At 36.9% G+C, this 13,196-nt stretch overlaps 1 protein-coding gene across 3 annotated transcripts in view; it reads left to right on the forward strand.

Moving 5' to 3' along the window:
• The window catches only part of GLRA2 (glycine receptor alpha 2), a 174,328-nt gene that overhangs the window by 35,891 nt on the left and 125,241 nt on the right, over positions 1-13,196 (forward strand). For 2 of the 3 annotated variants that reach the window (XM_041741048.1, XM_041741049.1), the window contains one exon: positions 8,875-8,942. In XM_041741048.1, the coding sequence (XP_041596982.1) occupies positions 8,875-8,942 (68 nt within the window). Of the gene's footprint in view, positions 1-8,874; positions 8,943-9,036; positions 9,105-13,196 lie in introns of all 3 variants that reach the window. The other variant, XM_041741050.1, reaches the window with a different exon arrangement.

A 13,196-nucleotide genomic window follows, 5' to 3' on the forward strand; every position in this document is an offset into this window, starting at 1 on the left:
GGCCAAAGGCAGGCACCAAACCGCTGCGCCACCCAGGGATCCCCTTAATGCATTTTTAAAGATTAAAATAATAAAAATTATGTCTTCCAACCATAGTGCAATGAAGCTAAAAATCAACAGTAAAAGGAAAACCAGAAAATTCACAAATCTTTGGAAATCAACACATTCTTAACTCATGAGTCAAAGAAGAAATCACAAGGAAATTAGAAATGAATGAAAACAAAAATGCAACATACCAAAACTTCTGAGATGAAGTGAAGGTAGTGCTCAAAGGGAAATTTGTAATGTAAACGCCTACATTAAAAGAGAAGGATCTTGAATCAATAACCTAATCTTATATATTTTAGGGAACTAGAAAAAGAAGATCAAAATAAACCCAAAGCTCTCCAAAAAAGTAAATAATAGAGTGGAGAAAAAAATAGAAAAGCAATTAGAGAATCAACAAAACCAAAAATTGGTTATTTGAAAAGATCAACAAAAATTACAGACCTTTAGGTAGACTGACAAAGAAAAAAGAGAGAAGACTCTAATAACTAAAATCAGAAATAAAAGTGGGGGCATTACTACTGACCTTGCAGAAACAAAAAGAATTATAAGAGAAGATTATAAACACATTGGATAACCTAGATGAAATGGACAAATAACTAGAAACAAAAATTACGTAAACTGAAGATGAAATAGAAAATCTCAACACACCTGTAACAAGTAAAGAGATTGAATGAGTAATCAAAAACCTTCCAACAAAGAGAAATTCAGGATCAGATAGCTTCACTGGTAAACTATTCCAAACATTTAAAGAAAAATTAAACTTCTCAAACTCTTCAAGAAATAAAAAAAGGGAAGAACACTTCCAAACTTGTTCTATAAGGCCAACATTATCCTGATACCAAAGCCATACAAAGACACCACAAGAAAAGAAAATCACAGACCAATATTCTTCATGAATATAGACGCAAAAATCCTCAAAATATGTTAGCAAAAAAGGGGTGCCTGGGTGGCTTAGTTGGTTAAACAACCAACTCTTGATTTCGGCTCAGGTCATGATCTCAGGGTCATGAGATTGGCTCTATGTCGGGCTTCACACTGGGCATGGAGCCTGCTTAAGATTCTCTCCCTCTCCTTCTGCCCCTTCTCCAACTTGTATACATGGTCTTTTGTTCTCTCTAAAAAAATGAAATTAACAAAACAAATTCAACTTTGAAGAGTCTTGTTTTTGTTTGTTCATTTGTTTTGTTTTGTTTTTTTAGATTCCACACATAGGTGAAATCATATGGTATTTGTCTTTCTTCATCTGATTTATTTCACCTAGCATAATACCCAACTAGACTTTCAAAATGCAAAAGAATGAAGTTGGAGCTCTATCACACACCACATACAAAAATTGTCTCAAAATGAATCAACAGCCTAAATATGAGAGCTGAACCATTAAACTCTTAAAAGAAAAAATACAGGTAAATCTTCATGACCATGGATTTGACTATTAATTTTTTTATCACACTAAAACACAAGCAACAGCAACAACAAAAATAGGTAATTTGGACTTCACCAAATCTAAAAACTGTTGTGCACCAAAGCACATTATCAAGAAAGAGTAGAGACAACCTATTGAATGAGAGAAAATATTTGCAAATCATATATCTGAGAAGGGTTTAATATACACAATATATAAAGAACTCCTGCAACTCAACAACAGAAAGACAACCCACCCAATACAAAAAGGGCAAAGGACTTAAATAGACTTTTCTCCAAAATGATGGTCACTAATCACAACAAAAGATGTTCAATGTCACTAGTTATTGGGGAAATGAAAGTCAAAATCACAATAAAATATCCCCTCACACCTACTCAGATGATATGAAAATAAGCTTTGGCAAAGATGTGGAGAAATTGGAATACTCAAACATTGCTCGTGGCAATATAAGATAGTGTAGCCACTGTAGAAAACAGTATGACAGTTCCTTAAAAAGTTAAGCATAAAATTAGCATAAGACCCAGTAATTCCACTCCTGGATATATATCCAAAAAAATTGAAAGTAGGAACTCAAACATTTCATTGCAGCATTACTCACAATAGCCAATGGGTGAAAAAAAATCCAAGTTTCCATTAATAAATGAATAAATAAACAAACTTTAGTATATACATACAATGATTAGTCATAAAAAGGAAAGACGTTCTGGTACATGCAACACCATGAATGAACTTTAAAAGCATTATGCTAAGTGAAAGAAGCCAGAACAAAGGACAAATATTGTATGATTCCACTTACATGGAATACCCTGAATAGACAAACTCAAAGTGACAGAAAGTAGGTAAGAAGTTACCAGTGTCTGGAGAGAGAGGAGAATAGGGAGTTATCACTTCATGGTTACAAAGTTTCTGTTTGAAGTGATGGAAAAATTTTGGAACTAGATAGTGGTTAATGGTTGCCCAAATTTGGAGGAACCTATATTAAAGAAACTTGTCTGACCTTAGTAGTTTTATTAATGGACTAGAGTTAACATTTCAAGGAACACTCATGAAAGACTAAAGCAAAGTACAAGTGATCTTGATTTTGAAGGGGAGGAGGAGAAATTAACTGTAGGAACAATTCTCCCTTCTTAAAGTGCAGACCGCTTCAGCAGGACTTAAATGGGGCTGGAGAGTGTGCATTTTCAACAAGCTCCCAGGTGGCACTGATTCTGCTGATCTTCCCACTACAGTTTGAATAGCAGGGGATAAAATAAATAGTTGGATGTGTTATTAATTGTGATCCTGTTTCTTCTATAGCCAATTTAATCAAATGATCCAAAAGTGAAGATGAATAGACAAGAATTGATAACTCTATTCCTCTCAAGTAGCATAACTGTAGTTTCACTTGGGCTATCAAAACAAATGCCTTACCCCAAAGAATATAATCTGAGAGAGTGATATATAGCAACAAAGAGGATCAGTATAGGTTGGGGCTTGTCATCTTTGTGCTGGGGGTCAGGGAAGGGAGCCTTTCTTCCAAATATGTTGAAAGTATCTGAAATCTCTTTACCATATGCCAAATCTACCTCCATTTATATTTGAATTATATACTTGAGTTATGGCAAGATCACTCTCTCATAAGAGCAAGGCAAAAAGAGTCAATGCAAAGCCTATAAAAAACAACATTTTTCACAAAACTAGAACAAATACTAAAATTTCTATGGAACCACAAAAGATCCCAAACAGCTAAAGCAATCTTTTTTTGTATATTTTTTTATTGGAGTTTGGCTTGCCAACATATAGCATAACACCCAGTGCTCATCCCATCAAGTGCCCTCCTCAGTGCCCGTCACCCAGTCACCCCGTCCCCCCCCCACCTCCCCTTCTACCACCCCTTGTTAGTTTCCCAGAGTTAGGAGTCTCTCCTGTTCCATCACCCTCCCTGATATTTCCTATTCATTTTCTCTCCTTTCCCCTATGATCCCTTTCACTATTTTTTATATTCCTTGTATGAGTGAAAACATATGATGATTGTCCTTCTCCAACTGACTTACTTCACTCAGCATAATACCCTCCAGTTCTATCCACACTGAAGCAAATGGTCATTTCTAATGCTGAGGAATATTCCATTGTATACATAGACCACATCTTCTTTATCCATTCATCTTTCAATGGACACCGAGGCTCCTTCCAAAGTTTGGCTATTGTGGACATTGCTGCTATAAACATTGGGGTGTAGGTGTCTTGGTTTTTCACTGCATCTGTATCTTTGGGGTAAATCCCCAGCAGTGCAATTGCTGGGTCATAGGGTAGCTCTATTTTTAACTCTTTGAGGAACCTCCACACAGTTTTCCAGAGTATCTGTACCAGTTCTCATTCCCACCAACAGTGCAAGAGGGTTCCCCTTTCTCCATATCCTCTCCAACATGTGTTGTTTCCTGTCTTGTTAATTTTCACCATTCTCACTGGTGTGAGGTGGTATCTCATGGTGGTTTTGATTTGTATTTCCCTAATGCCAAGTGATGCAGAGCATTTTTTCATGTTAGCCAAAGCAATCTTGAGAAAGAAAAAACAAAGCTGGATGTATCACAATTCTAGATTTCAAGAATATACTACAAAGCTATGGTAATCAAAACAGTATGGTACCGCCACAAAAAAAGACACATAGATCAATGGAACAGAATAGAGCCCAGAAATAAACTCACACTTATATGGTCAATTAACATATGACAAAGGAGGAAAGAATATACAATGAGGAAAAGAAGGCCTCTTCAATAAATGGTGCCAGGGAAACTGGACAGCTACATGCAAAAGAATGAAATTGGACCACTTTCTAACACCATACCCAAAAATAAACTCAAAATGGCTTAAAGACCTAAATATGAGACCTGAAATTGTAAAAATCTTAGAAGAGAATGGTGATAGTAATTTCTCTGACATCAGTTGTAACAACATTTTTCTAGCTATGTCTAGAAAGGCAAGGGAAACAAAAGCAAAAATAAGCTATTAGGACTACATCAAAATAAAATGCTTTTGCACAATGAAGGAAACCATCAAAATAAAAAGGCAACCTACTGAATGAGACAGGATATTTCCAAATTATATGACCAATAAGGGGTTAATATCCAAAATATATTAAGAATTTAATATACAACTCAACACCATAAAAACAACCCAATTAAAAAATGAGTAGAGGGCCTAAATAGACATTTTCCAAAGAAGACATCCAGATGGCCAACAGACACATGAAAAGGTGCTCAACATCACTAATCATCAGGGAAATGCAAATCAAAACCTCAATGAAATATTACCTTAGATCTGTGAGAATGGTTAAAATCAAAAAGACAAGAAATAACAAGTGTTGGCAAGGATTTGGAAGAAAAGGAACCCTCATACACTGTTGGTGGAAATGCAAATTGGCACAGCCACTGTGGAAAAGAGTATGAAGGTTCCTCACAAACTTAAAAATAGAATTACCGTAAGATCCAATAATTCCACTACTGAGCATTTACCCAAAGAAGACAAAAGCATTAATTTGAAAGGATATATGCACCCCTATGTTTATGGCAGCATTATTTACAATAGTCAAGATACAGAAGCAACCTGAGTCCATTGATAGATGAATGGATAAGGAAGATGTGGCACACGCGCGCGCGCGCACACACACACGCGCGGATATTATGCAGCCATAAAAAGGATGAGATTGTGCAATTTGTGACATGGATGGACCTAGAGGGTATTATACTAAAATAAGCCAGACTGATAAAGACAAATACTGCATGATTTCGTTCAAATGTGGAATCTAAAAATAATTAAACAAATAAGCAGAATCAGCCCCATAAACACAGAGAACAAATGATTCTAATGATTTAGAATTGTTCTAATGAACAAACTAATGATTGCCGAAGAGTGTGGGAGATAGGCAAAATGGGCAAAAGGAAAGGAAGATACAGATTTTCAGTTATGAAATGAAAAAATCACGGAAATAAAAGGCATGGCATAAAGAATGTATTCAATGATATTATAAATAACAATGTATGGGGATAGATGGTAGCTATACTTGTGGCGAGCATAGTATAGTGTTTAAACTTGTCAAATCACTATCCTGTATTCCTGCAACTAATATAACATTGGGTGTCACCCACACTCAAATAATAAAAAACAATAAGGTAAAAAATAAAGGAAGAAAGAGTGAAAGGGAAAGAGGGAGGGAGAGAGTGAAAATGGGAGAGAGGAGACAAGGTTTAGAAAGAAGGGGATAAATAGTGATGTGAGAGATGAGATGTCTACATAATTCTTTTTCCTATCTAGTTCTCATCCAGTTCACTTTGGAATATCATAACTTTGCTGATAAAACCAATTACATGAGGTTAACTCGTGTTAACTATTTCTTTCTACAGTTTACAGAACACATTCATTCAATCACTGGTGATCACATCTAAGAATGGGTCCTTGTTAATTACAACACCTTAGCAGATTACTGCGCTACAATATAAATGAAAGGTTGTGCTCACACATATCAGGATAACAAAAGTGAAAAACAGTTCTATCATTTAACTCAAAGAACTTGCAGGCCAAGTCCCAGTACCTTCTCTCATTGAGCTAATTCCACTGGCCTCAGACATTTTACCCCTGCAGTTAAGAAAAGTGTCCTTAAAGTTAGGCAAATTTCTGCCACTTACAAATTCTGTGACCTCGGGAAAATTAACTACCTTTGTGTTTCAGCTTCCTCATCTATAAAATGGGGGACATGGTAGCACCTAATTACTGAAGAATGAATGAGGCACTCAGTGGCACACAGCAAGGTTTTTTTAAAGATTTTATTTATTTATTCATGAGAGACAGACAGAGAGAGAGAGAGGCAGAGACACAGGCAGAGAGAGAAGCAGGTTCCATGCAGGGAGCCTGATGTGGGACTCGATCCCGAGACTCCAGGACCACGCCCTGGGCTGAAGGCAGGCACTAAACCGCTGAGCCAACCAGGGATCCCCACAGCAAGGTTTTTTTTTTTATGTATCAGCTCTTAATATATGCATGTGCTAATCCCGTATCCAAAAATTGCTTTTTCTTCTTTCCAAGATTTTATATCCAAATGCAAACAAAACTTGAGACAATGCCTGAGATGGAAGAGGTCAGCTATAAAGGATCAAATTATCCCAGAAATATACAAGCCAGTGGAAAATACCATGGTTGGCAGGTCAGGAGGGAAAGAGGTTATTGTGTAATGAATGCAGTGCAGCAAAGTGGTTGAAAGTTTAGGTTTTTGGGATGACAATCATAAGGCATGGAGTGTCAGCTTTTCTAATTACTGTAGCAGGACTTTAAGCAAGTTACTTAACCAGTTTCTTCATCTGAAAACATGTACTGGTGCAGTAAAACAATTCCTCTTTTGTGATATTATATACTAGATACCTTTTAAAATGTGCTTAGTGTGTCAATATGTGGTAGCTTAAATATTTTGAGTTCCAGCAATATATTCACACTGCCATTTACTGGGAAGGATAAAAATAAATATATGACGGTATGAGCCAGGCTCCTAAATTCTTACAGGCCAATTGGGGAGGCCATACAAATGGATAACATACAGTGGCAGACAATCTATATTTGAATTTTCAAATTCCTCTTGTTAAGATGACGTTTCTCTTTTTCCTGTTTCTTTATCCCCCACCATTCGTTTTCTCACCTATCTTGTATATAAAAATTCATGAAAGTTTTCCATCCTGAGTTGGGCTAATTAAAATGAAATATTTTATTGTGAAGAGAAGAAAAAAGCAAACATATACAATTTCTCATGACTTGCTTCCCCTTGTCTAAATTTATCTCTTATTAGCAGGAAAATATATTTGTTATAGAATAGAATTTTATGGCCACGGAAGAGATTCATTTTCATTTTGTTCTGAGTAACCAAAGGAGAAAAACAAATGAGGCAGAGTAGAAGGTGGCCCTGGACAGGAAGTAATCCTGACAGATGCTGAATAAAGAGGGGACGGGATGAACTAAAAGGCTTGGAATATCTCAAAGATGTCGGCTGAAATATGTTTTGGTAATAGGGTATTGCCTGTGATTCTATACTTACAAACATTTAAAAAATACCCACAACTGTTTTTCATTAAAAACAGAAAAATTAGTTATGTTAAAGAAAAAAGTGTAACACATCTCTTTCACCAAAAGTTCTTGCCTGGAGACTTAAATTAGCTGTTTAGCCTTAGTTTCCTTTCCTCAAAGGAAAGAATTGGGGAACCCACCAACTTGTAGAGTTTAAAAAAGATGGTGCTCAAGTGCCACCACAGCTGTGTTCTGCTATCAGCCTTAGGGCTCTGGAGACCTCAACTTAAACTCCTCCTCATTTAGATTCTAGTGGTTTGTTGGTACAGAGCCAATTGGAGTGTAGCCTGCACTAGGTTGCTGAGACCATGTCAAGTGAAGAGAGACAATTTTCCACCAGGGAAAGCAGCAAGTGAATAGATGGTTCATGGCAGTGTGTTCTTATCCCAGAAAACATTAGGGGGTAACTACATGAGAGCAATAGAGATATTCTGCAGAAAAACATGAAACTGGAAATCATTAGACAATGATGTCTATCATTGAAGAGCCAAGAATCTGCGGCCATACCCCCCTGGACACTCCTGTAGTCATCTGATCTCAGACACTAAGCAGAAAAGGGCCTGGTTAGTGCTTGGGTGGAAGAGCAAGAGAAAGAGAGCTAGCACATGGGCCTCTGGAGAAAAAAATGGTTTCTCTATTGAAAGCACATTGAGAATTAATAACCCCTGCTTTATAATCTTGGCATTAAATGATATTTCCAAGTTTATTTCTTAAAATGAGCACATGTTCTTTGGTTTTGTATTTCTGTACATCATTTTTCATTGGGGGTCAGAGGATAGAAAGAATGAATGGGGAAAATTCAAAGGTATCAAGAGAATCAATTTGATCCACTGATTTAAAGGGTGTCATGCAAAAGGAGGTGGATGTTTCTGACTCACCCAGAGTTCAAAATGCAGCTCCATTTGAACTCATGACCCAGGCTGTTTCATCACTGTGGGCACCTGCTGTTGATGTCTACAATGTTGATGAGCCTCAGGTCAAAAAATGCCACCCACCCAAAAGGCAATTTTGATAGCAGCTACTGATAGTCAATTCAGTTTAATGATCTCCAGCTTATATTTTCTAAATCCAAAAACTCTGCTGGTAAGTTATCATTGTTTAACTGTCATTATTCAAAATGCTAGTGGGAATGTTATCACTCTTAACCTCTGGGTAAAATGTTTTTGGTTTTTGGTTGTTTTTTTGTTTGTTTGTTTGTTTGTTTTTGCAATCTCACCATCATTTTAATTTAGTTTACATTTCTAGTCATTTGCACAGATGTTGATGGAGCTGTATTTTTGCTTCAATGTCTATTGCAATATTCTTATTGCATTCTGCAGGTCCTCCAGTAAACGTTACTTGCAATATTTTTATCAACAGTTTTGGATCGGTCACAGAAACCACCATGGTAAGTGCTACAATGCCACTGGCAACAGAAAAACGTGACTTTTTATGCCATGAACACAACCTGTCAAATTTTCTATTTATTGTTCAACTTGCAGGGCCTCCTGTAAATGTTACCTGCAACATATTTATCAACAGCTTTGGGTCAATAGCAGAAACTACAATGGTGAGTGGGACTGAGCATTGAAGCCATCGTGTGAAGGAATGGGATGTGGGATCGAGAAAGCACTGTTTTATATTTATAGTGGGACACTTACTGAATGCCAATTTCCAAGTTTACTTACCTCTAGGAAGCAACTATTTATACATTTTCACTTCAGAAAGTCATTCGTCAAGTGTTCATTACTTAAAATTCAACAATATTTTATCCATCATGACAGAGAAATTTTGAAAACACTTGCTGTTTAGTTAGATTTAGGTAGAATTATCAGTAATAAGCATGGTGTAACATTAAGGATATTTAAATATTTGTATCTCTAATGTTTCAGAAATATAAATGTCACAGTTTGGGAAATAGATTTTATAGCCAGTCTGTTTCATATAGTGGAAGTTTTAACACAGTCAATCCTGTGTTATGCTACATTTAAGATATATGCCAAAGGGGCTGAATTTACAATAAACACACTCTCTCTCTCTCTCTTGTTGGCAAAAGAAAGCAGTCCCAAGTCCATAGTAATTATATCATATACATGGCTCCCTCCCCCCCCCCAAAAAAACAATAAACGTAAAACTAATTATAAGCTTATCATAATGTTTGTGCAAACATGTTTCATGTACATGAAAAACATTTCAGACACTATAAAATCCACCAATATTCCTTATAAATGTCATGGTGATGGAGTTTCCTGCAACACAGTCTATTAGATCAATAGACTTATAGTGCTAGGCAACAGTGTGAAGACTTTACTTTTGGGTGAAATTTTTTCCCGGTCCTCACACAATTTATTTTAAGTCCTAAATCAATTGGCTGGCTCTAATTTTCATGACTATGTAAAGTATACAGCCATATTATTGGATGAAGTCAAAATAAAATATAGTTGAGCTTGACTAAGTACTATGGTGGCTGATGTCCTAGAAACACTCAAGTGAAATAATGAGCATAATGCCATTGAAAAGTAAAAAATAGTGTTCCCTTGTCTTTATGAATTTTCTCTCTTAGGCTACTAAGATTGTGTTTAACAAATTACTGTACTTTTTGGTGTCCTTGATGCTAGAAAAAGTAATTTACCTTTTGCCATTCCTTTTCACTGGCAAAATCAGACATAATGCTACTCTACTACCCATTTTAATATTACTGACACAGCAAAGTCTAGAAATGAGACTTCCGGTGCTTTGACAGCATGTAGTGCATTAAGAATTTTACTCAAATAAGATAGCTTTGATAGGATTATTAAATGACTCACAAAAAAGGTAAACATAGAAAGACTAATCCAGCTCTGGGCTTGGCATTCAGTTTCTGTCTCTCCCCTCTTGGTTTTATCCTGATAACAGAGGGGCAAATCTTCCAGCAGCCCAAATCACTGTTACCAGCTTTACACGATGGCATTCAATGACGATATTTGCACGACCTAATGCTGATTGCATTAATTAGAATCCTAAGTTGCTTTGATTAAATCTCCTCATTGCATTTACTCTCAATCAAAAATGTAAATGTGAACCTTTTCAGTGTTTATTAATGTGAGAAAAAGCTAAACATTTAAGGAGATGAAAACGGAAACTCTGGACGTCCTTGTTTTCCTGTGTCTTTAATAACTCTTGAAAGTGTTTGGGCTGCTCAGGTGCTTCCTGGCCACTTATTAAAGTGTTCTTTGTCATGCTTCCTATGAGAAGATTTGGAAATCATTGCTCAAGTGTAAAATGAACAGCCTGCCTATCTTGCTGTATGAGATAGATTGCATCGCATGGTCAGAAGAGTGATGCATATTGTGCTTCTTTTATTTCTTGGCTTTTGATATAATGACAAACTTCACTTGGCTTTTAAAAATGATCTTTACTTCAATTAAAGCTTTTGTGTGAAACTCAAATATTTTTTGAAACGCTATCATGCTTAATAAATCCTCATGCCATGTAGGGTAGGGACTGGCAAACTTATTTCCTGTAAAAGACCAGACAGTAAATACTTAAGACCTTGAGGGCTCACAGTCTCTGTCACCACTACTCAATTCTGCCCTCTGGGTAGGAAAGCAACTTTAAACAATAGTAAGCAAATGGGTATGGCTGTACTCCAAAAAACTTCACTTACAAAAACAGGCCGTGGCCAAATTTGGCCTGCAGGCCACAGATTGCCCATCTTGCATCTGAGGCATCAGTATTTAAACGGATGTTAATCGGATGCTCAGAAGAACTTGAGAGTTGCTCCACCTTGAAGAGTCTATCTTCCCAGACCAGTGGGGCCCTGCCTGGGAATCCACCTGCTGCATCACAGAATATCATTGCAGCCCAAGCTTCCCCTACCAAAACCTTGAGATTTCACCACCTGTGGATTTGCCCATATTTTCACAAATTTTGACTAAAAGAAAATTGGTCAAAAAAGTTAAACAGAACCAGATTTTTCTCTGAACTTTCACTGGAGTCAGAACATCAGACCCTTAGTTATTATGCATGGTAATGTATGTGGTCACTGAGGATGTGGCTCAGTGCTATTTGGGAGCAATAATAATTTTGCTTTATCTGTTTTCTGGAATGAGTATTTCTAAGAATGCCGCAGAATTCTGAGTTTCTAAACATGCTGATTTGTCCCTTCTTCCCTCATGCCCCACTCTCATTCTACAACCCAGACAGCATTATTGAAGGATTCAATTTGAGTGTTTGTTTCTAAATAAGAAACAATGACTATCTATTTTAAGAATTCAATATGACTTTCTTCTGGTGCTATCGAGTTTGCCCCTTATGACTGATGCAATCTCAGTAAATTATTTTGGTTATTACCTGCCTGCAAAGTATAGGCTCACTAACAGACCCAATACTGCTTCTCGATCCTCTGATATGTTAGTGTTGAAGATGTGTGACTGGAAGACAATGTATTTGTGTTATTCTAAGGAAAATTTTTATGAATTATTATGATGATATACACTATTCCAAAATATATATCTTTCTTTCTTTCTTTCTTTCTTTCTTTCTTTCTTTCTTTCTTTCTTTCTTTCTTTCTTTTCTTTCATAGGCTCCATGCCCAGTGTGGAGCCTAACCCAGGGCTTGAACTCATGACCCTGGGATCAAGACCTGAGCTGAGATTAAGAGCCAGATGATTAACCAACTAAGCTACCCAGGTGCCCTTAAAATATAAACGTTTCTTCATTGAGTCACAAGGATCTGTTGATTATCATTGCTAGTTGACTCTGTATTGTGAGATTTCAGTAGAACAATTTTTTTGTGTGGTTCCAAAAGATTAGAAGACTAGTAAGGGATATATGATGGAACAGGTTATAGTTTGTTTGGAGAGTGTCAGTTTACCATTTATTTTTCTTTCTATCTTTTCTTTAGCTGCTGATGGCAAGTGAATTTAGAGGATGGGGAGTATATTTGTAACTCCTACTTTCCTGATATAAAGACATATGTTGGGAATATTAATAATGTCAGTAAAGGTCAAGAGTATTTGCATACCATCTGCATGCAGTTCTCCCCAAGGCTGGGCCATGAGAAAATGAAAAAGAGATAGTCTCAAAGGATGTGGGTGGATATAATGTGACTTGGACCCGGGGTGCTGGGATACTACCCATGCCACGGTAGCAGATCCTGACTCCCTCCTCATTTAACAGATTTGAGGTAGGAGAGAAAGAGCTGAATGTGCATAAAATGTGTTCACTCAGAGAGTCTCTCCAGATTATGATTCCACCTCCCCCAAACATGTCCCCAAAAGATAAGTTCCATATGCTCTGCTGGTTACTGCTGCAGGGTGAAGAGTTGCTTTATCTCTGATCTGAAATCACGTTTCTGAGGAAGTGGGTAAGAGGCAGACAGCCCCTCAGGAGGACTCCGGCTGTGCTGGAACTGCTGAACTAACATTATGGGTTCCCTTTCATTCTAGAGTTGGATAAGCAATTCATGAAGAGATACTAACTCATCAGGAATGGCAGGTAGCTACATTTCTTACTTCTGACTTCTTAAAGAAGAATCAAGAGTCTACCTCAAGCCTGGCATTTTGTTAAACTGAGATATAAGGTGACCTTGGTCTCTAAATTAACAATGTAATGTTAAAGCCTGAATTCATCATAAAACAACAGCACTCCTCCCCACAATTTCAAATTTGAGGCTAACTTC

The sequence above is a fragment of the Vulpes lagopus genome, chromosome X (genome assembly GCF_018345385.1).
Source record: "Vulpes lagopus strain Blue_001 chromosome X, ASM1834538v1, whole genome shotgun sequence".
Taxonomy (NCBI): Eukaryota; Metazoa; Chordata; class Mammalia; order Carnivora; family Canidae; genus Vulpes; species Vulpes lagopus.